Below are 24381 nucleotides of genomic sequence, written 5' to 3'. Positions count from 1 at the left end.
CCCTGCTTAGGTCCAAAGCTGCTGCTATCATTTTTGCATTTTCAGGTTGATGATTTTAAATTAATGGGGTTTGCAGCCTGGTTAGGTATTCCTTTTCTCATGGAACTGTGTTTTGTCTCAAACTCAAGTATGTGTGGAGAAAATAATCACTGACCTTTCCATTGTCACTTCAAAGTGCTTGTTCTAGATTCCACAATAATCTGTGGCTTTTAGCCTCAGATTCTCTATTCTTCGATTGTGATTTCTGGCTATCATTTAGATGCCGTCAACTCAACACAGTCTCAGATCTGACTCTTTTCATCTTGAACTTGTTCAATTTTTATTGAATGAGAATGTAAACCAAGAAGAACCTGATAATAATGCATTACTTGAGTGGGGAAGGTGTTCTGAGCTTGTTAGCTTTTTTTTACCTTCATTATTAAAATCCTGCTTTAGTTGCCCTCAGACTTTTTGCTCTTTTACGTTTCCTTAACAAGAAAGAAATCAGTTGAAAAGGACAGAAGCGAATAGACCTATTGGCACAGGTAACATTAGAATGTGTACCTTTGTGTTTTATCCAGATGGAGAGTGCTATAGTGAGTGCGTGACTGCGGCATCACTGGTATTCCGAATAGCACCCTGATACCTGAGTTGAATCATTGCAGATATGCTTGGAAGGGAAAAAAAAAAAGAAATGCTTGGAAGGGGCAGCAAGAAAATGGTGAAAATATTAAAATATTCCCTGACTCTCCTGCTGTTTCTTAGGGAAGCTCTGTACTTAGCTGCCTAAGTAACGGTAACATGGTTTTGCTGTTCGTAAGGACACCTGCATTTCACTCTCCAACCACCTTTACCTTGGAAGGACTGTTGAGACTAGCGTATTCTGTTACTCGACCATCCTTCTTGGTGCCCAGTTTTCACTGAATGACTTCCACTGTCTGAGTGGTGAGAATGGTAGTGGCAGACTTTGCAGATGTGGGTGCCGCGATGCTCAAAGTGGGAAGCTGGACAGGGCAAGAAAGGGGAAGGGGGAAAAGGGAAGGTGACTGATGTTGACTCAGTGTCCAGCAGGCGTTCGTTAGTCATCGTCCCAGGGGCCCTGTGTATCTTCTTCTCTTTGGTCTCATGAAACCATGTGTAGAATGTACTGTTCCCGCCATTTTTTTAGATGGGGGAACTGTGGGGAAAAGCTCCCTGTGTTTGTAGAACATACACTTTTCATTCTATAATCTTCAATGGCCTTGTTTTAGCCTTTCACCATTAAATATGTCGTGTAAATTTAATTTCATATTAATTTAAGTGACATAGCTTATCGCAATCACTTGGTACCAGTGAGGAAGTAAACCATAGTTGAGTTTATATCTGTGAAATACCTCTCCAGTGATAGATATTGATTGATTCTATCCACAAATAGCTATAATTCTTAAAATAGAGATTTCTAAAGAATAACCAGTAAATGGGGCATTACATCCTCTCATCTCTTCGACGGTCTGGAAAATGAAGTGCGGAATCCTGTGTGAACACCTGTGGAGTACTGACAATTATAAGTTGAAGTCCTCGTCCGGTAGTTTCTGGCCTGGAAAGTTCTGAGTACAGATGCAGCGTGGTGGTCATCTCATCCTAAAGGGACCACTTTGGAGCCTAATTGGAACGATCAGTGTAAAACCATAAATTTTTACTTCCTGAGGTCAGATCTCCTGTGGAGTGGGATTAAAGAGTAAGAGAAAAAACCCGGCCTGTCCTACTAGGTCATCATTACATTAAATCTAGGGGGCAGATGCAGGATGAGATGTGCCCTTTTGTTTTTTACAGTCCCAGTGGCTGAAAGGAGGCAGATTTAAGATAAAAATGAAAAAAAATGAAGTTTGATCATTTCTTTTGTGCGATTCTATCACATGGCTAATAGCAAATGTTGTGTGTTAGTTATTCTTCAAGGGTTTGTAATTTGAGGATTCATGAAAGAACCCAATTTATTAGAAAGAGTACATACGAGTAGGCCACAGACGTTTCGTCGTCAAAACCGATCCTCATTTTGGGTCCTCGCAGGCTGTTCTGTCGGTTTCTTGTGGCATAATCCTAAGGCCTCAAATTTCATTTTTCTCTCCAATAAGTCTGGTTTAAAAGAAAAGGCCAAGTTAAAGATTTGGTAAAATGCAAACTATTTTACATTTGTAGACATGCTGTCTTGTCTACTTGGCTCTGCAAAATTACACTTTTGTGTTATAAACAGTTAGCTGCTTAGGGAAGAATTCCAGCAATTCGTCTTTCCCAACCTTGCACATAGCAGCCAGCACGGCGATTTATATACAGCAACTCCCTGTTCTCGTTTAATTTCCTCAGACAAAACAAGAAATTGTGGTGGTGCCTGCTAGTTCAAAACGGCACAGCTTGTTTCTCTGGACTCTTAGCATCACCTCATGAATCAGTGGATGTTGGAGCCATGGGGACCCTTAGACCTAGTTCACATATGGGAAACTGAGGCCCAGACTGAACCACTCATTCAAGGTCATGCACGCGGAAGTGGTAGAGTTGATCTTAAATTGTGTTTTTGTGTTGTTGTTTTTTTGAACCCAAGGGTTTCCTTGTTCCCTCTTTCTTTGCCTTTCTCTATAAGAGTTATTCACATCCCAGGGAGAAAACATGATCCACTGAGTATCTTAATTGTATGGCTGTTCTTGAAATAGCACCAGACTCACCAACAATGTGATCACCAGTCACTGATTGGTATCAGAAAGCTTGTTTTTAAAAGTTGTGTTCTCGTTTAATGAGAGGAATCAAAGGCAGATGACATAGTGAGACTCTGCCAGGCTGTTCTCTTTGTTTCCAGGCAATTCTAGGGCATGACTTTAGCCATATGGGACCAGCCTGGTAAATGTGATGAGTGGGTCATCACAGCACCAGTGTTAGTTATAGCTTTGTTGCTTGTGAAGCTGGGTTACTTGGGGCAAGGTGCTTACCTCTTCTGAGTCTGTTTTCTTATTTAATAATGTGGTACATAGCATCCACTCCATACAGTTAGTATATTATATATGGAAATGAAGCCATAAAATACAATGGAAATGAGGTGTCTTCAGGAGGAGGCTAAGGAAGGCATGGTTCTCAAGTGCATCGTTGGAAGGAATAGATGACAATTGTGCTGGTTGGAAGTCTTGTTGGTTCTTCTGTCCAAAGACATGAAACAGTACGAATGGCCTCTAACCAGTGACTTTGCACTGTAGTGAAAGGCATTGTTGAAGGAATGTTCTGCCCATGGGAATCTCTTTGAAAGCTTGGGTTAGCAAGGCAGATTCTTTTGTGTAATAATAAAAAAGTGGCAGGAGAGGTGATTTTGATAGATCCTTTTATTGAGTGGTGGGGACCACAGCTGCTGCTTCTGAGTGAGGAAGGCAGAGGTATCTTAGAGTTTGGGAAAGCAGTAGTGAATAACTGAATCGATTGACGGATTTTATAAAAGTAACTATTGTGCCTTCTTTGGGTCTATCCCAGTCCCATGGAATGTGAAAGACACAGAAGTAATGTGTAACCTGGTCTCTGTCTGTGAGGGGTTTCCCTTCTGATCGGTGGCAGACGATACCACAAGATTATCTGTGATTTAAAAACCCCAACTGTGTTGGAAGGAAAAGCTGTTGTGGGATGTCAGAGAAGAAAGAGGTGCATGCAGGGTACCGGGGAGTCAGTAGTCATTGGTCAAATTGCATTATGAATTGTGAGTTTTGCATTGTTACAAAGAAAAAGATAAGGTGTTGTTCCAGGCAGGTATAAACCATTGTTGGAGCACGGAATTTAGGGGAGAATATGAGTCTTAACTGGAGCACAGGGTGGAATTTGACAGGTAATGGAGGCAAAGGTGGATGATTAAGGCTGTACTTTTTGGAACTCTTTGATTATCAGGCTTAAGATCCATGATTTAAGAAAACATTGGTCTATGGTGTGTGTGTGTGTGTGTGTGTGTGTGTGTGTGTGTGTGTACATGTGTGTGCAACAGTCCTTGGTAGGTGTTTGTGCTTGGAGCTGCCGGTGCTAAGTGCTGCCTTTGAGAGCTTCTGCTTACTTTCCTGATGACTAAGAACAAGGAAGAGATGAAGCTTGGTCATTGTATACCCATTGTGACACTGCAAGCTCACTACTTCCTGCTTCTGTCTGAGAGCAGGGCTGATGGAAGGAACCAGTTCAGTGGAAGGCAGTCAGTAGTGTGTGGGGGGAGTCAAGGATGTGAGAGCTACATTATCTATAGACAACCAGCCGTATACTTAATGGACAAAACATTTGAGTCAGGTCTCAGTCAGACGAAGGAGGTGAACTTCAGTGGAATGTCAGCTGTGGCCTGGTGGCCCATGAAGAGGTCTAGGGATTGGAATTAACTCCTGCTTCTGAATTCTGGGCAGTGTCTCCTAACCCCCTCCATCAGCCAGTCCTTGTTCTGAATTTTTAATCTAGTCCAGAAGCTCAGTAGTAAATAAATTCCAACATAATTTGTCCAGGCTTCTTGTGTCAAGAGTACAGGACGACACTATTTGGGTGATTCCCTTCCAAAAGGAGGCTCCTTGAAAAAGATGTGCCTGGAGCTGTGCTCCTTCCTACTCACTCCTGATAGAGTGACTGTGATGGAAGGAAAGGCATACAGCCCAGCTGCAAATACAGGATGCAGTGCAGGCTCAGGAGAGAGCAATAAATACCCACAGCTGACAATGGCAGGGACAACAGAGAGGATGCCGCATACTGCATTGTTTAACGAGGAAACTGAGACTCACAAGGGGTAGGCACCTGGCCCCAAGTAACCCCCCCCTTTTTTTTTTAAGATTTTATTGGGGAAGGGGAACAGAACTTTATTGGGGAGCAGTGTGTACTTCCAGGACTTTTTTCCAAGTCAAGTTGTTGTCCTTTCAGTCTCAGTTGTGGAGGGCATAGCTCAGCTCCAGGTCTAGTTGCAGGGGGCGCAGCCCACCATCCCTTGCGGGAATCCAACCGGCAACCTTGTGGTTGAGAGGATGCGCTCCAACCAACTGAGCCATCCGGGAGCTTAGCGGCAGCTCAGCTCAAGGTGCCGTGTTCAATCTTAGTTGCAGGGGGTGGAGCCCACCATCCCTTGCAGGATTCGAGGAGTTGAACTGGCAACCTTGTGGTTGAGAGCCTACTGGCCCATGTGGGAATCGAACCGGCAGCCTTCAGAGTTAGGAGCATGGAGCTCTAACCGCCTGAGCCACCAGGCTGGCCCCCAAGTAACCCTTTTTAATGACCCTTTTCTGTGGGATCTGGCAGATGAATCAGTGACCATCCTCAGGTGCTCATCAGACCTGCGAGATGGGAAACGTTGTGGGTTCCTTGGATCACCGGGTAAAGGGCTAGAACTGAATCTCTATGGTGGTTTTTTCCTGGAATTACTCAGGAGAGTGAAGACAAGAAATAAATCAACTCTTTAAACCATCAGCTGCATTAAAGTCTATTGCATGCCCTAAAATCCATTTTAAGTCTGCCCTAAATCTCATTTTAAGTCTGCAATTCAATGATGTTTAGTAAATTTGCAGAGTTGAGTAACCATCACTACAACCCAGTTTTAGGATGTTTCCATCTTCCCAAAGCTCCCTGTGTCTGCTGTGCTCAGCCACCATTCCCACCCCTAGGCAACCAGTTATCTGCTCTACTGTCTCTGATGGACTCACCTATTTTGGACATTTGCGAATACATGGAAGCTGAAAATATGTTTTCTGCACATAGCTTTCATTTACATAATGTTTTGGAAGTTCATCCATGTTTTAGCCTGTGTTCCTACTTCATTCCCCCTCCCCTTTTTTTTCTTAGCTGAGTAATACTCTGTTGTATGGATATGCTATATTTTATTCATTCATTCATCAGTTGCTGAATTATTTCGTTTGGGGTTGTTGTGTGTCATGCTGCTATGTTGGTTTCCTGTGGCTGTCTTAACAAGTCTCTACAAACTAGGTGGCTTAAAACACTGCAAAATGATTCTCTCACAGTTCTGGAGACCTGAAGTCTGAAATCAAGGTGTGGGTAGGCTGTGCTCCTTGTACAGGATCTAGGGGAGATTCCATTCTTTACCTCTTCCAGCTGCTGGTGGCTGCAGCGGTCCTTGATTGAGGTTACAGTACCTTCTGTTCTGTGCCTCTCTTACCAGGATATGTGTGATTACATTTAAGGCCCGTCCTCATAATCTAGATAATCTAGATAATCTTGATAACTAGAAAAAGAGCCTTAGCGTCTTCTTCTTTCTCTCTTATTTATTTATTTGTGTGTGTTTTTTGCCACACAAGGTAACTAACATTCACAGGTTCCAGAAATTTGACGGGGATATCTTTTGGGGGCTGTTTTTCTGCCTGTTACAGCAGCTATGAATATTCGCATGAAGTTTTTTCGTGTAGGCCTGTTTTCATTTCTCTTTGTAGACAACTGGGAGTGGAATTGATGGGTCATATTATAAATTTATGTTTACCTTTTTGAGCAAATGCCAAACTGTTTTCTGACGTCGCTGTCGTTTTACATTCCTCCTGCAGTGCCTGAGGGATCCAGTTTCTTCACATTCTTGCCAGTTATCAGCCTTTTAAAAATTACAGCCATTCAAATGGGTGTGAAGTGGTATGTCATTGTGGTTTTGATTTGCATTTCCCTGATGACTAATACTGTTGAGCATCTTTGCATGTGCTTATTAGCCATCATATATGATTCTTGGTCAAATGTCCCTTCAGAGCTCCTACCCATCTTAAAATGGGGTTGTCTTTTTCTTTCGGAGTTATAAATTAGTCTACCGTTTTTCACAGTCTGGTCCTGTCATTGCCAGTCCTAAGGACAGGGGTGATTGAGGTCACCTTGAGGAGGAAGTGCTGGGGTAACCCAGTTCCCCAGGGTGCCGAGAACTGGGGCAAGGCAGCCATCCCTGCATTTACCCTGTGTCAGGCCATTACTGGAGCTTAGATGGAACTCACATGTGGCTCTTTGGATGCCAGTCACTGCGTCAGGGTACCTGGGAGATGGTGCGCCCTATGCCTTAGAAATCATAAGCTCAGTGGTCTTGCAGGCTGGCTGTTGTCTGATGCACAACGGACCAACCAGCAGAACCCCACAATATATTCTCATTGTAGCCCAGTTTTTTCTTGTATCACTCTTACCATATTAATTAAGCAGTTATTTCTGTAGTAATGTATTTAATCTCTTCTCCTATGAGACTATAAAAATCCCCAGGACACAGGCAATGTCTGTTTTGTAACTCTTCTCACTGGTCTCTAACGTTATATGTGGTACATAGAAGACAACCAACCAGTATTTGTTGGATGGAGAAATGACAGTAAAACACCAGCAGTGGGGGTCCTGGAGGATGTTCTGTGCTTTACAGGGGGTGCCTCACATGAAATCGTTAAGTGGAGCATAATTTGTTGATTGAGTAATTCAGTAACCACAGAACATGCTATTTAGTGACTTGTAGCTTAACTGCCATTGATACCATTTCCCCTTTTATTTCCAGCGATCTATAACTACAATGCCTCTCAAGATGTGGAGCTTTCCCTGCAGATTGGAGACACAGTTCACATCCTGGAGATGTATGAGGGTGAGTCTGGATGGCCTTCTGCCAGACAGGGCGAAAGGGAAATACAATGGAAGTTACTTATTAATAAGGCTCTTAGAGCCAACATCAGCCTGGTTTACTCACTGAGGGGGTGCTGGGGAAAATCCAGGAAGTACTTAGGTTGTACAGTTTCATATTGAGGGTGATTTCAAAACAGCCAGCTGAGTGCATGAGTGCAAACATGCCCAGACACCAGAATCAAAAAGTATGTGAATATGTTGGGCTCAACCACTGAGTGCGGAAGGATCCGGCACAGTCCTGACTTGGGAGAAACGTAGAACACGGACCTAGTCGGGGCTCCCAGGAAGCACTGATTAAGTGGCCCTTTCTACTCAGCACTAAGTGTTGCCAGATTGGGGGAGAAATGACAGAGAGACTTACTGGGGTTGCTGAGATTCTTTCAGAGAAGTAGGTCAGGACTGCAGCTGGTCTAGAAAGCCTCCCAGTATATTTCCTCCAACTAGGTCGGGCTAGGGAGGTGGTTCCAGTTAACCTGTAAGTGGACTGCCCGGCAGGACTCAGGACTGTCGCTTGGTCTGAAAAGCATAGGTCATGTCTGGCACCCACCTTACCCCAACCCCAGACTTCTAGCTCCAACTTGAGCTCTAAATCCTAGCAGGGCTCCTCCGTGTACCCACATTTCCAACGCAAACCCTCAGAGCACATCAGACATGTATCCAGGCCACTGAAGTTGAGGATCAAAGCAAAGAACCACCTTTAGGACCCACTTATTGTCTGAAGATAGGGCAGGATGGGATGGGAAACTCGGCAGATTTTTCTCCCAGAGTAAGGCTTGTTGGAACAGGAAGTCTGGATTTGCTAGGTCCAGCCTGCCATGTAAATACTTGTAATGGTGGAATGGCAGAGGTGGTCATCTAGAATCCAGTGTGGCTTACCTAGGACAGAACAGGAAGACACAGGATGGGGAAGGGAAGATGGGAAGTAAGAGGAAAGGAAGCAGGGTTTGGCCATAGAAAAGCTAAGCCATCTGCCTGATTGCACAGAAGACTCTACTGTGACTGCTGCCTTCTTTTAGGCAGAGGGCTTGGATTTTGCATTATCCTTCTCTCTTGCACACAAGTCAGAGTGTTATCATGCAGCTCCCAGGGGCAGGGAGAAGAGAGGGAGGGCTGTGTGGACTCTTGCCACTCCGTTCTCTTTACTTTTCATCCTCACCATCTCAGGTACAGCCAAAGGTGGATTCCATGGTGTCCTTATGTCACCAGGACATTAAGGACCATCTACTTACTTTTTGAGGACTCCTTTGCATATTGAAACTGTAGTCCCCTCAAACCTTACTAGGTCATACCTCATTGTCAGGGGTAGATTAATCCCCATTAATGTGAATCCTATGAGGATAAAGTGCTTCCGTTAGCTATTTAAAAAAATATGTCTAGTCTCTGTGGACACACATTTTTCCATTATGCAGGTAAAAGGCATATGTTCAGTTTTGTTTTTTTAATAACTCTTCCATATGGGCTCGAAAAGGATGTATATTTTAGGATCATTGGGTGCAAAGTTCTATAGGTGACAATTAGGTTCTGATTTCTTTGTCATTTTTTTTTTCAAATTTGCTATATGCTAACTTTTTACTGCTTTTTCTGTAACTCAGAGACCTGAGTTAAATCTTCTCATGAGTGCAGTTTGTCTTTGCCAATTTATAGTGATGTCAGTGTTTTGCATTATGTAGGCTCAGACCTGTTTTTAGGTGCTGGTGATTTTAGAATTGTTACATTAAGCAATGCCAACTTTTAACTCCTGTTTGTTAAATCTTTTATCATTATCTTCCTCTGTAGTAATCCTTTTTCCTTAGTCTGTATTGTCTGAAACTACAGCCAACTCACTGGCAGTCCCAAGCTCCAGTTTTTGTCCTCCTGACCCCACAAGGCCATCAGAAATGCTGCTCAGCCACTCAGGAACCTTGTCTTAATTCAGCTGATGCTCCAAGAGAAACACAGCTCCAAATGCTGGCCTTATCTTTCTGAATTTTGGTACTTTTCAGATCTTGACCTGGTAATTCTTCTCTTTACCATGTTAGTTTCTCTCTCTCTCTCTCTCTCTCTCTCTCTGTGTTTTTACCAATCTTTTCTAATTGTCCTGCTGAGTGTGGGAGGGAAGAGTGGAGACTTGATCTGAAACAAAGCCGATGATATCTTTTACATACATTTTCAAAATTCTTTTTTTCAGTTTCTGTGACCCCAGCATATTTTTTTGAAAGAGCTAACGGAAGCACTTTGTCCTCATAGGATTCATATTAACGGTAATTTTAAGTGTGTGTAGTATTTATACTTTACCAAGTAGCCTCCGAATTGACCAAGGAATCTTCCTCAAGGTCGTATTCCTGTGGACAAGCCAAGGTGGTCACTGAGCTGGATTGAATATAAATACAAACACAGACACTCAACAGACATCCATTTCAAATAAAGTTCCAGAGCTTGCGTTCCAACTCCAGTCTACTTCGCATATGACACCTCCCACAGCGATATGCGTGCCGGAAGCACTGGCCCCACTGATAGACACTCAAATGACAAAAACTATTCCTTTATCAATGTTGCATCTTGAATATGATGATTCAGGTGCTGTAGGTTCAAACAGCTGGAAGCTGCTTTTCTTGTTAATTGCTGCCATAAAATATTTGGTGTGCCAGCCATCAAACTGTGTCATCTCAAAGAAGGACATCAGTGCCCATTCTGTACAAGTGGACATGTGTCAAGGTGCAAATGGGCAGAGTTAGAACATGAGCTTACTGAGTTCATTCACCTCCAAGTGGCACGGGAGCTTTACAGAGATTATTACATTGGATTCATTTTTTAAATAGCATTTATGTTATGGGATTATTTTTTTTTTAATAGTGCCCGCCTTACCAGTGGCAGTGTTAGGCTCTTCTATCTGCTAAGTACTTAGAGTTCTTGGCTGGGTTCTCAAATTCCTTTATTATTTCAGGCAGTTCAGGACTAAGTGAGGACAGGAGTGCTTTGCAAACATTAAACACGATGGAAACGCTGAGTAATAACGTGTTCTCTCCCTCCTCCCCCATCTCCTCTTTCCTTTAAAAAAAGCAAACAAAATGGAAACACCCACAGTACTGCCAGATGGAATTTAAGGGTAGTGCTGGCGCTGTATCATGACTCCAGGGGTTTTTGTGTCTTCAGTTTCCTGTCAGATCTGACTCCTGGGGCTCCCTCACACCCCCAGTTCTGCCCCACCCTGCTTTGATATATTTGCATACCAGACTTGCAAGTGCTTTTTCCGTGTGGACATGAGTCTCCGCTCCTGGAACTCAGACATGAAAAATTCTTTGCTGCCCACAACCCACAACAGAATACCCCTGAGAACCCTCCTTTTGCTATTTCCTGCCCCGTGGTTGAATGAGTAATTATGAAAGTGGTAGCTCCTTGAAGGAAAAGCCTGCTCTTCCTTTATCTGCAGCGTCTGTGCCTTGCATAGCTCCTGGCATGCAGTAGGTGCTCGGCCAAAATCTGTTGAATGAGTGAAGATAAGCTAGGAGCCCAAGGCAAGCTTGTTGGAGCAAGGCAACCTGGTGTGGAGAGTAAGGGGGGGCAGGGGTCACCTCTACAAAACCCCGGATGTTACAGGGCAAGGCTGCTTTTCTCCTTCCAGGAGGGACAAGCAGAGGGCTTCAACATTTCCCTGTCTCTCTGTAGAGGCTATTGCTTGAGCCTTTCTTAAAAAATTGAGATATATTTCAAACCTCATACAATTTACCAATTTAAATCATACCACTTAATAGTTATTTACAAAGTATGCCATTCACACAGTTGGGCAACCATCATCACTGTCTGCTTGCAGAAGTTTCTTATCGCCCCCCCCCAAAAAAAAAAAAGAAACCCTGTACCCATTGGTGTCATTACCCCTAGGCTCCAGGCCACCAATCTAATTTCTGTTTCTATAGATTTGCCTATCCTAGATATTTCATGTAGAGAGAATCATACATAATATGTGGTCCTTTGTGACTGGCTTCTACTTAGCATAATATTTTTGAGGTCCGTCCACGTCATGGCATGTGTCAGTACTGCATATCTTTTTACTGCTGAATACTATTCGTTGTTTGCATATATGTATATCACATTTTGTTTATACATTCATCAGTGGAGGGACATTTGGGTTGTTTGCACTATTCAGCTCTTGGGAATAATGCTGCTGTAAACATTTGTGTACAAGCCCTTCTGCCTGGATATTCCAGTTGTGCTCGTTTGTTCCTTCAACAATACTCATGGAAGTATTGTGCTCTTATGATGTGCCTCGTCCACATATTGAGCACAACAGATGTTCGAGGCAGTGAGATCGCCTGAGTGACAAAGCATCAAGGTCCCTGCTCTCATAGGGTTTTCATTCAAGGGATAGACAAAAACAAATAAACAAAGTAAGTCAACAACAAAACTCTGATCCGTGTGAGTGTGGTGGGGAGAAAAGGATGGTATTACGAAGGTAGATGAGGGTGATGGAGGAAGAGAAAAACTACTTTAGATGAGATGGTTTTGCCCCCATCTAGTTAACCGCCCCTGGGCAAGACCTTTTAACTTTCTCTCTGTCATGGTCCTTTCATCTAAAATTGGATCAGTTTTTGAATTAAAAGTGATGAAATGAAAGTGCTTTGAAAAATAAGGTTTCAGCATCCCTGCTCTCATGAAGCTCTCCTCGTCTGTGATTAACCAAATTCCACTCACGGGGATTTCACACCCAAGGTCTGTTGGTCCAGCAATGAGTGCTGGTTTTCTGCATTTGATTCATAGCCCTAAACCACTCACAAGTTTAAGAGAGGGTGGCTGATGTTAACAGTGATCTCTGGGGGTAAGCACAGCACAGTTGGCCCCTGTTGGAAATAACAAAATGAGATAATGTCTCAAAGGCATTCCAAGCTCTACAGAGGCAGGCACAGCATAACATTTTATATTATTTCAGTGTAATTTGTGAAGACCCAAAGAATAACACACATGATTGGCTTGGGACCAGAGGAAATGGGCAATCCTGAAAGGGTGAAAGAAATAAAAAGAAGTATTTGAGTATATATAGGAGGTCCCCAAAGTAGCTAAGTTATTTCTTCTGTATAGAATGAGGCCAGTTTTAAAATGCACCTTAATCAAGAAATCCACTCCTTTATAATATGAAAAGGAATAAAAATGGATTGTGACTTGAGCTGTACATGTTTTGATTCTCATCTTTATAAAGCAGGTTTTATTGACTAAGAATAGAGGGCATTATTATGACAGATCGGTCAAGTTATAGTATATTAAATTTTGGCTCCATGGCTGACAAAACTTTCTAACAGAGGCGTAAACAAGGAAGAGTGCATTCAAAGATTTTTTTTTTTTCAAGCAGAGGCTTCATAAGCATCTTTCTGAGATGTGGTAATAGGAAGCCTGTGTTGGACCATATGATAAAATAAAGTCTTATTGAACTCTTTCAGAATATCTGATTCGAGAAGAGAGATTATTGTCACATCCTACCATCCTGTGCAACAATTAGGTCACCCTGCTAGCCTTGACACCCCTTTATTGTCCCTATTTTCTATTCCTTTCCTTCTCTATTTGGTCAACCAGGCTCAATTTGTCATAAGAAGAGTGGCAGAAAGAAAATCAAAATTGATTTTTTTAAAAATCAGTTCTTAACAGCATGTGTAAAAGTTGGCGGTATAAGCTGAAATAAGGCAGTCGATGTATCTGTAATGTGCATTTACTTTGGTTACCCCACTAGTCAAGATAATTGAAAGTTTATAGTAATTCAGAATCCATGAACTCACCAGTTATAAAAACAACTGCCTTGGACAATGAAATGGCAGTGAGCCCAACAACTTGGGTTTTGGGACAACATTTTAGGCTGCGTGCGAACATTTTGGCTTTAGCTTTGAACACAGATCAGGCCAGGTGGCATTTTGTTGAGTGTGCTGGTCACTTCCCACATCTGTTTGACCTTTCCCTTAAGTACAGCTTGTCAGTGACTGCTACGGGCGACATATGTTCCTGAGATGTATTTTTTCAAAAGATGTGCGTGGCAGTAGGAGGGAGTGTGTTTATAGGAAAAGCTAATTAAAACGATGAGCTGGTGAAAAGTCTCACCTCATATTTCATCTTATCAAGAGGAATGCCTTCTGTTTTGCCTTTTGAGATGCGTTTGAACATGCTTCTACAATTCCATCTTTAAAATGTACGTTATTCACGTGTGGTGCCTGAGTGGTGCCTTCATTCAGTGACTTGGTCATGAACTGGTCCTTGGATTTGGCCCCTTTGGGCAGCTGCCCAGGCCCCCAAGGAGGCAAGTTCAGCCTGAAAGCAAAGATGCCTTTGGGATGTTCAGGAGGAATGTTATCTTGAGCTTTTGGTCTCCAAGGGATCTTGGTGGGATCAAGGGGGTCGAGAAGGGAGCAAAGAATGGGCAGGCTCCTTCCATCCCATGTACATCGGTGCGTACTCACGGCTGGCCTCACTCCTGGGTACTGCGCCATTCACATTATTTGCTGTGTAAGTTCTATCAAAAATGACTTCAGTATCTTATCCCCATTGTGAAGCGTAGCACATCAAACCATTGTGGGGCTGGGTAAGACTCAAATAGTTAAGGATTAATGTAAGGAGAAAGTTCTAGAGGAAAGTTCGAAAGGAACTTTTTCTAGAGGAAAGTTCTAGAGGAACTTTCTAGAGGAAAGTTCGAAATTGATTGAGGGCAAGTCTGAATAAGATGCTTTTCTTGCTTGTACCTGGAGAGAGAAGGCTAAATTTATGCCTCTGCTTGTTTCATAGTAATATGAATCATTTATGATCTTTAAAAGCATATAAGGAGGTGTATGCGTCATCAATATTAACTGTGCTAGAGTGCCCCCATTTTATTCAACCCATGGAGGCAAACCATTCAATGCAGATTGTTACAGAGGAGAAAACGTGCTGCTAGAAAAACTTGCGTTCTGCAAATGAGCACATGAGCACTTCAGTTTTTTCCTTACCTCACCTCCATGGAGAACTCAGGCTACAAAGAGGTATGGACAAGGCAAGACAGGGACGATTCTTGTTAAAGAGAGATTATTAGTCTAACCCTTATATTCTGTGTACTGTCCCTGATATTCAAACAAGAATATTAAATGTGTGTGCATTTAACTTTGACAGTAAGAATATAAGATTTTAAACAACTGTACCTATCAACTTAGTCCATCTTCTAAATGACTGGAACAATTTACACTAAATTCCTAACCTTGAATGCTTTAGTTTTCACCAGTGCATGTTTAAGATTCTATTACTGTGGTTGGGATTGAAAGAATGGACACAAATTATTTTTCTAATTATTTTTTTTTCAGTTATAGTGACATTCAATATTATTTGTGATGTTTTCAGGTGTCCAGCATAGTGGTTAGACATAATTTATGCAATGAGCTCCCCATTAGTCTAGTACCCACCTCGTATTATACATAATTGTTGCAACATTATTGACTATATTCTCTATGCTGTACTTGGGAAATTTTTTTAAAATTAGTCTTACTGTCCGATTCATTGCCCACTGAATGTTAAATTAGGCCTTAGAATAACCTATTTTGGTAATTTCTTCTTTCTCGTTTGGCTGTATTCAGTCTTTGTTCAGGCCCTAGGTTATTTAGTACCATATTTCTCGGTGATTCTAGCCACCATCATACAGTTTTTCTATCACCCAAGTTGTTCCTTCTACTTGTTCTCTTTTCCTTAGTCATTTTTTCTATCCTTTTCTTGGGGGCAAGGAACTCTGTTGGGAAATAAAAGTACGTCTTGTCAGGTGCTATGGCTCTGGGTGAAGCTTCGCATAGCATGGTACTCGAGCCACTTATGTATCTTCTGCTTTGTTTATCATCAGTAACTTAAGACTAATTTAGAGAGGTTTTGGTCCTTCTCCCAGGGTGTGTGACACATTCCTCAGAAAACAAAGGGAACTCCAAATAGAGTCTCCTGCTGTCATCAGCATAGGAACCAGCTGACGGCACTAGAGTAGGGGAGTCCCTGGAGTATGTCGTTGGGTACCCTAGGTTCCTGATTTGTCTGGCATTTTACATCCGTTTATGTGCCAGGCATTGACATAAGGGCTTTCATATACTCAGTCTCGGTTCTTACGATCCTGGGCCATCAGATTTACAATGCGCATTTAATAGATGTGAAATTCAAGGTGAAGAAACTTGAAGACGTTCACACAGCTATTAATTAATTGGTAGAGCTGTGATTCCTACCAGGGTCGTGTGGAACCCAAGGAGAGCATACTTTCCACATTGTGAGGCCTTTGAGGAAATGACATTTCTATTTTGGACAAAGCATTCAGTTTTCCAAAGAGGGTAAGGTCCTTTTGCTTTTTAAATAGCTGTCAGACAAGTGTACCACCACCCCAAACATGTCTATATCGAGTGAGCTCTTTCTGAACTGGCTCCTCCCCATGGCTCTTCCACACAAACTTGTGGCTCTGGCCAGGGTGTCTCCATGCTGCCGTCCAAGCACACTGCATGCACGCTTGGAGCCACTTCACCCCCATTGCCAAGGTGCCTCATCTGCCTTCCACACACACCTGCCTTCCTGCTTTTTTTTAACAGCTGACTTTCCCCGAGCAGGTAGCCATGTCTGTTCTAGGGGAGCATAGCAGAATCAGTACCCCCACCCAGAGACCCCCAAACCACACACTCCAGATAAGAATTGCCAGGGTGGTAGACTACAGTTAGCACCAGTTTGTCCAACCCCCTTAGATGTGGCAGGAAGTCAGGGAGGGAAATATAAGCAGAGAGGTTGCAAGCGGGGTCTCTGACTTCCCCAACCTGAAGCAGTCTCTCTCTCCCTGTGTGTCTGTGGAACGAAATGTACAACTCGCGTCCCCATTGGTGCCCTCCTGCTTGTGTTAGGAAAGAGGGCACACGAGTTGAACGTCCCAGGTGGCTTGTATTCAGGCTCTTCTCATCTTCTGCCACCAGGACTCTAAATGCTGTCACTGCTGCGGGCTCTACCTCTGCTGCTGCTACTGCTGACCTTGTTGTGTCCCTGACAGAATCTTCCTCATCCTTGACTGTCTGGGTCTTCACAGGGGGGCCCAGTGGTTTAGAGTCCAAATGAATAGCTTCACCCTTTCATTATGAGGGTACGTTCCATTGAGGAACTTGAAGCATGTTTCTAAGTGACCCGGGCCAAAGGAGTCTTAGGGACAGCGCTGAGTGTCGCATGGAAGTACATTCCTCACTTCACCTGACTCGGTCTCTTAGCTAAGCCAATATTCTCCCAGAACCTCTGCACAAGATGAGTTTCCTTCCTGGGGCTTCCATTTCCTCTTCAGAAATTAAGGCAGCCTTTACCTCTCTCCTCTAATCTCAGGAAGCTTAGCAGGTTTTATGAAAAGAGCACCCTGCCCTGAAATTGCAGAAATCCTGGTATGCTAGACGTGCACATTTGCGTCTCCCCACCCCTCAGCAGTGTCTCGCTGTTCCACTGGCAATTAGACTAGAAGTTCTTTAGCATCAGGGCTTGTGGTTTATTATACTCTCAAAGTCTTTGAGGCCTCTTAGAGGCTCGCATAGTTCCTTATGAGCGTGGACCTCCTTAAATATATCATGCTTGATTCGTTGATTCCTCATGCACAAACCTGTACTCCTTTCCCGTCCATCTTGGAAGTTGGTGCTGATGGGAACAAAACCAGTGTTAAGTGGGTTGCAGCAAATTCATTGCCACTGCTGATAAAGCCGCATGCTGTCTTTTTTTATGCCGGCCTTCTGAACTAGTTACATACGTTAGAGAAAGGGGTCACAGAAGAGGGAAATTAGAGCCAATAGTAAGAAGGACGAACTTTTTTAAAAGCAAGATTACCTTGCTTTAAAAAAAAGAGAAAACGCCACATGCAAACCATACAAAGAGAACGGGCAAATGAGAGTGGTGGTGTCGGTTAGACTAGCGGGGAATTTTGTTTCTTCCTCCTCACTGAGCTTCCAAGTGTCTGTGAAGTGACAGATTTCCTAAGTTTTGCAGGGGACATTCGGATGTGTCATCTCGCCATTCTGTCCACTGTGATTCGGACCTGCCCCCCACCCCCTACCTGGACCAGGTCCCTCTGCTTGTCTGAGGAGGTCTCCAACATCACCCTCATCAATCATAGGCCACCAGGAGGGACCTCAGCCTTCAGCTACGGAGTTAGATGTTATGAGGGAACGAGATGGAAAAAAAAAATAGAATGTTTATATGGAAGGAAATTTAAGAGATGAAAGCCATAATTACTTTAAATTAACAGTTGAAGACATGGAGCCCCACAAAGCCGGGTAGCACAGAACCAGGGTGGAGAGCCAAGCCTTTAGATTTCAGACAAGTCCTCCAATCTCGTAGGCGGGGAGCTCCGTCCCCACCCAGCTCTGCCCCCTGGGCCTGGGATCTCAGGGAGAGAGAAGAAGGGTCCTCTGACCATGCAGCCAGGCTGTGCCTTGTGGGTGCAGATTTTATTGAACATTCCTTGCATCAGTCTATTCTGTCCATGGTCACTAGCTCAAGGAGGCCTTCTCTTTCTCATTAATACACTCATTAAAAGTTTATTGAGTCCCTGCTATGTGCAAGGCATTGCAAAGACATGTCTTTTTCTTGTCATCCAGGAACTAAAATCAAAGATGGAAACCACATGTCTTTCTTTCCCACTTACTTGGCGTGCTGGTATGTGCGTGTTTTATATTGGTGGGATTCCTTGGAAGGGAAACTTCCCTTCCCCGAGAGGCAGCGCAAGTATCCCATTCACTGTCCCCAGCATGGTCCTAGCGATGGCGTGGGGGAAGGAAAAGAGGCAGGAGCTGGGCAGTAGGAGACCTGTATTTATACCCTCAGCTTAGATAGCAAGTCACTGGTTGGCTTGGGACAACCTTTATAGTTCGTGCCTTGCCTACGTTTCCTCTTTTTAAAGTAAGGATGCTAAATTTTAGTGAACTCTGAGTTCCTTTGGAGATCAGACTTGCAACCTCAGATAGTACAAAACTGAGCTAAGATGATGCATCAGGAAGACTGATTGTCCCATAAAATGGAACAAAAGAATAGAATAGTTATCTTTTACCATCTTCGCGTCCTTTTACTTTCTGCCTTTGAAAGCCCCCAGTGAGCTGGGCAGTGCATTTGGAAAGTGAGCTTTCTGAAGCCCGAGGCCCGAGGCTCTGGAAGGTAGTGAGTGCACGCTGCTCATGGGCAGGGATCCACCAACGGAGCCTGTCTGTCAGTTCTGTGAGATCCTTTTTGCTCACGGCTTTCCCCAAGGGCCCTCAGGCATCCGCATGGAGGGACTCTCACTGGGAATGGGAGGGCAGGCTACTGCCATAGAAACCTGACAGGTTTACCTAGCCCACAGGGGATGGAACCTTTGACCTTGGCCTAATTAACTGCTTTACTCAGCCAACTACCAGGCCAGTGACACTGAAAGGAAAAACAACAGGATTTAACACCTTCTCCTCCCAGCAACACCCCCCCTCCCCGACCCCCCCCTTCCCCCCAACATGGGTGCATGCAGACAGTGGCTCCCTAGCTGTTTCTTGTCTTTAATTCCTGGGAGGTCAAAAATACTTTATGGTTGCACACACTTAAAAATGATGAAGATGGTCTATTATTCGTTCTGTATTTTCACCACTGATTGGGGGGTGGAGAGGAAACTAATTTATCTTGGGACTGCAAAATAAGGAGAGAGTTTACAAAATACTTCACGACTGTCACATTAAATGATGCTTTTATGATTCCAAAAAGTTTTCAAAGTCCCTCTCAGTCATTGCCTTCTGAATCTTTAGCATATCCATAATTCTCCCTTTGTGTGTGGCTGTGTCCATGCATTACCATTGAAAGCCCTTTTGTATATAATTATTTGTTTACAGTTCTATTTCCTTGCTCCTTGAAGACAATGTCTGGCACACTGGTGTTCAATAAGTGTTTTTATGTATAATGAATGATTGACCACATTAGTGACGCAAATCCTCAGCTCCAAGGTTCTTCCTCAGAATTTTCTAACCATACTTCTCAAAGTCACCCCACCCCCAACTTGTCACCCTCTCCCACATGACCCTTTCATTCCTTCATAATTTTTAGCCCTACGTGAAATTCCTTTGTTTCTTTGCTTGTGTGTTTACATGGGTATATGTTTTTCTCTTTGCATTGTAAAGTAAGATTTATTAGGGCGGTGACATTGTGCCATCCTTCTAGCAGGAGGATGGTATTGTTCTGCCAGCATCTCTCCTGTTGGATAAGTAAATGAATCTCCAATCTGTGATTGAACTTTTGGAAACAGCAGAACTCGTTCAGTTTTGGAGCACGAAGTGAGTGATTAAGATGAATAATGTCTTTGGGGAGACACAGTACTGAGTCCAAGTAATGGAGAAATGGTTCAATGATTTTTCTTTTGTCTTTTTTACATGCATGTTGGAAAACTAAAGTAAAATGCATTGTTTTTCTTTTTATTCTTTTAATTCAAGTTTATTGGGTGACAAGGATTAGTAAAGTTTCATAGGTTTCAGGTATACAATTTTGTAATACATCATCTATATATCAAGTTCTATGATTTTTCACACAAGTCTCAGAATGGTTTCAGAGGCAGTTCAAACAAAAATATTCAGAAATATTTGAGCAATCCGTTATCATTCAATTGTATGCCACTTTGAGGCGGTTACTTTGTAATGTTAATTTGAGAGTATAAATTTTGGTATGGTTTTTAAAAATTACAGTTCAATTTATATACAGTGAAATACACTCAACTTAGGTATGCAGTTCAATGAGTTTTAACAAATGAGCATATCCTGCATCCCTTATATTCCAGTCAAACTATGGAACATTTCCTTTATCCCAGAAAGTTCCCTGTTGTCTTCCACATAATTCCACGCCTCCCCTCCACCCCCCCCCCGCCCCCAACTACTGTTCTAATTTAGATCAGCAGGGATTTGTTTGCCTTGGTTCTCTATGACTCACCTCTATTTCATATCCAGTCTTTCTGACAGAGGTGTTTATCTTCTTCTAATATCTCAGACACATGAGATACCGTGTTTCCCTGAAAATAAGACCTAATCGGAAAGTAAGCCCTAGTGTGATTTTTCAGGGTGCTCATCATATAAAATAAGCCCTACCTTATTTCCCCGAAAATAAGACCGGGTCTTATATTAACTTTTACTCCAAAAGATGCATTAGGGCTTATTTTATACTACGAGCATCCTGAAGAATCATGCTAGGGCTTATTTTCTGGGTAGGTCTTATTTTCGGGGAAACAGGGTAGCATCTCAGTTCTCTTTTTTGGCGGGGGAGGGGGGCGCGGTTGTTTCTCATGGAATCTTCTGTCCTGCTTCATTTTGGACTGGTTGTTCTCTAGGCCAGGTCTGTAGCTCCTTTTCTGAGATCTTCATTACCTGTATCAGGGTCAGAAAAGGAAGAACTAATAGGTATTTTAGCAGAGCTAGGGGTAATATGCGTGCATGTATTCTGCAAATACAGAATTACACTTCTGTGAATTTTGACCTGTCTATACATTTTAAATCATGAGACCACATGGATGCCTTCATTTCCAGTCCAGCATCACAGGGTTTATTCCAGGTTTTCCCCTTTTAGTGCTCCTTCTGTGAAATAAGAAACTTGGTTTCCAATATTCCTAATACATTTACTTATTTGATCAGTTTCCCCAGCTTCCTTCCCTTCTCCTCAGGTGGACATCCTCGTGAGCTGCTCTCACTGTCACAGCGTGTGTCAGTCCACCATCCCCACCCCGCGTCCTGTGAGGGGAGCCTTCCTCCTCACCCCTCTTAGGCTCCGATGCCCCATGCGGGTCCCCCACCCTCACATGGATGCCCACCTTGCTCTGCTTGGGTTCTGATATGACCTGCCAGTCTGGCCTCGTAGGTGAATTCACCCACCACACCATCAGCTTTGCAAATGCCTGAGTTGCCCTGTCCCACCTCAAGGCTCAGGGCTCAGTTGTTCAGGAGCGGAAGCAGATGGAGCCAGGACACTTTTTTTTTTCCATCACAGCTGACATTCAATATTATTTTATATTAGTTTTAAATGTATAGCATACTGGTTAGACATTTAATACAATGTACAAAGTAATCTCCCCCTGATTATAATCCCCCCACCTTGCACTATACATAGTTATTACAATATTACTGTCTGTATGCCCTGTGCCATACTTTACATCCCCATGACTGTTTGTACCTACCAATGTGTACTCCTTAATTCTTTCACCCTTTTCACCTAACCCCCTTCCCATCTGGTAATCATCAGTTCTCTTTATCTATGAATCTGTTTTTGGTTTTTGTTTGTTTGTTTGTTTTGTTCTTTAGATTCCACATAAAAGTGAGATCATAAGGTATTTGTCTCTGTCTGACTTATTTCCTTAGCATAATACCCTTCAGGTCCATCCATGTTGTCCCAAATGGTAAGATTTAATTCTTCCTTATGGCTGAGTAATATTCCATTGTACATATATATGTACCACTTCTTTATCCAGTCCTCTGTTGATGGGCACCTAGGTTGCTTCCATATCTTGGCTATTTAGCACTTCAGTGAACATAGGGATGCATATATGTTTCCAAATTAGTGTTTTAGGTTTCTTTGGATAAATAGCCAGAAGTGGAATTGCTGGGTCATCCATCAGGTAGTTCTATTTTTAATTTTTTTGAGGAAGCTCCAAACTTTTCCAGTGATTGAACCAATTTGCAATCCCACCAACGGTGCACAAGGGTTCCCTTTTCTCCACATCCTTGCCTACACTTGTTGTCTGTTGATTTATTGGTGACAGCCATTCTGACAGGTGTCAGATGGTATCTCATTGTGGTTTTAATGTGCATTTCTCTGATGATGAGTAATATTGAACATCTTTTTATATGTCTGTTGGCCATCTGTATGTCCTCTTTGGAGAAATGTCTATTCAGATCCTCTGCCCATTTTTAAATTGGATTGTTCGTTTTTTTGGTGTTGAGTTGTGTGAGGTTTTTTTTAATAAATTTTGGATATTAACCCCTTGTCAGATGTATCGTTGGCAAATATCTTCTCCCATTCACGAGGTTGTCATTTTGTTTTGTTGGTGGTTTCCTTTGCTATTCAAAAACTTTTTAGTTTGATGTAGTCTCTTTATTTTATTTTTTCTTTTGTTTCCCTTATCTGAGGTGATATATCAGAAAAAAAATATTACTAAGAGCTATGTCAAAGAACTAGTTTACTACTTATGTTTTCTTCTAAGAGTTTTATGGTTTGGGGTCTTACATTTAAGTCTTTAATCCATTTTGAGTTTCTTCTTGTATATAGAACAAGATTGTCCAGTTTCATTTTTTTTGCATGTATCTGTCCGGTTTTCTCAACACCATTCAGTGAATAGACTGTCTTTACCCCATTGCATAGTCTTGCTTTCTTTGTCATAGATTAAATGACCGTATAGTTATGGACTTATTTCTGGGCTCTCTATTCTGTTCCATTGAACTATATGTCTGTTTTTATGCCAGCACCATGCTGGTTTGGTTACTATGGCCTTGTAATATATAGTTTGATATCAGGTAGCTTAATACCTCCAACTTTGTTCTTCTTTCTCAAGATTGCTATGGCTGTTCAGGGTCTTTTATGGTTCCATATACATTTTAGGATTATTTATTCTAGTTCTGTGAAAAATGCCATTGGTATTTTAATAGGGATTGCATTGAATCTGTAGATTGCTTTGGGTAGAATGGACATTTAAACTATGTTAATTCTTCCTATGAGCATGATACATGCTTCCATTTATTTATATTGTCTTAGATTTTTTTTCTTCAGTGTCTTATAATTTTCCAAGTACAGGTCTTTTGCCTCCTTGGTTAAATTTATTCCTAAGTATTGTATTGTATTGTATTGTATTGTATTGTATTGTATTGTATTGTATTGTATTGTATGTATTTATTATGTGTTTGTAAATGGGATTATTTGCTTAATTTCTCTTTCTGATAGTTCATTATTGGTGTATAAAAATGCAAGTGATTTCTGAATATTAATTTTGTATCCTATTTTACTGAATTCATTTATCAGTTCTAATAGTTTTTTTGCGGTAACTTTCAGGTTCTCTCTGTATAGTATTATGTCATCTGCAGATAATGACAGTTTTACTTCTTCCTTTCCAAATCGGGTGCCTTTTATTTCTTTTTCTTTTCATTTTGCAGTGGCTAGGGTTTTTAATACCATGTTGAATAAATGTGGTGAAAGTAGATATCGTTGTCTTGTTCCTGATCTCAAGGAAAATGCTTTTAGCTTTTCCTTGTTGAGTGTGACGTGATGTTAGCTGTCAGTTTGTTGTTTATGGCCTTTATTATGTTGAGATATGTTCCCTTATTCCCACTGTACTGAGAGTTTTTATCATAAATGGCTGCTGGGTTTTGTCAAAAGCTTTTTCTGCATCTGTTGATTATGATCATATAATTTATATCTTTCATTCTGTTTATGTGATATGTCATGTTTGATTTGCAGATATTGAACCAACCCTGCATCCCAGGAATAAATCCCATTTGATCATGGTGTCTGATCTTTTTAATGTATTGCTGAATTTGGTTTGCTAATATTTTCTTGAGGATTTTTGCATCTATGTTCATTAGGAAAATAACAATTTTTTTTGTTTGTAATGTCTGCTTTTGGAATCAGGGTAGCGGTGGCCTCATAGAATGAACTTAGAAACCTTCCCTCCTCTTGAATTTTTTGGAATGGTTTGAGAAGAATAGGTGTTAATACTTCTTTGAATATTTGGTAAAATTCACTGGTGACGCCATTGGTCCAGGTCTTTTGTTTTTTGGGAGTTTTTCTTATTACTTTTTGATTCGATTTTGTTAGTAGTAATTGGTTGGTTCAGATTTTCTGTTCCTTCTTGATTCAGTCTTGGAAGAT

At 42.1% G+C, this 24381-nt stretch overlaps 1 protein-coding gene across 2 annotated transcripts in view; it reads left to right on the top strand.

Moving 5' to 3' along the window:
- The window catches only part of DOCK5 (dedicator of cytokinesis 5), a 187581-nt gene that overhangs the window by 42605 nt on the left and 120595 nt on the right, over nucleotides 1–24381 (top strand). For both annotated transcript variants that reach the window (XM_019714857.2, XM_074338224.1), the window contains exon 2: nucleotides 7454–7537. In XM_019714857.2, the coding sequence (XP_019570416.2) occupies nucleotides 7454–7537 (84 nt within the window). The remainder of the gene's footprint in view (nucleotides 1–7453; nucleotides 7538–24381) is intronic.

This window comes from Rhinolophus sinicus, linkage group LG07 (assembly GCF_036562045.2).
Source record: "Rhinolophus sinicus isolate RSC01 linkage group LG07, ASM3656204v1, whole genome shotgun sequence".
NCBI lineage: Eukaryota > Metazoa > Chordata > Mammalia > Chiroptera > Rhinolophidae > Rhinolophus > Rhinolophus sinicus.
Note: the sequence above shows the minus strand (reverse complement) of the source record. Positions and strands in the feature narration are given on the sequence as shown.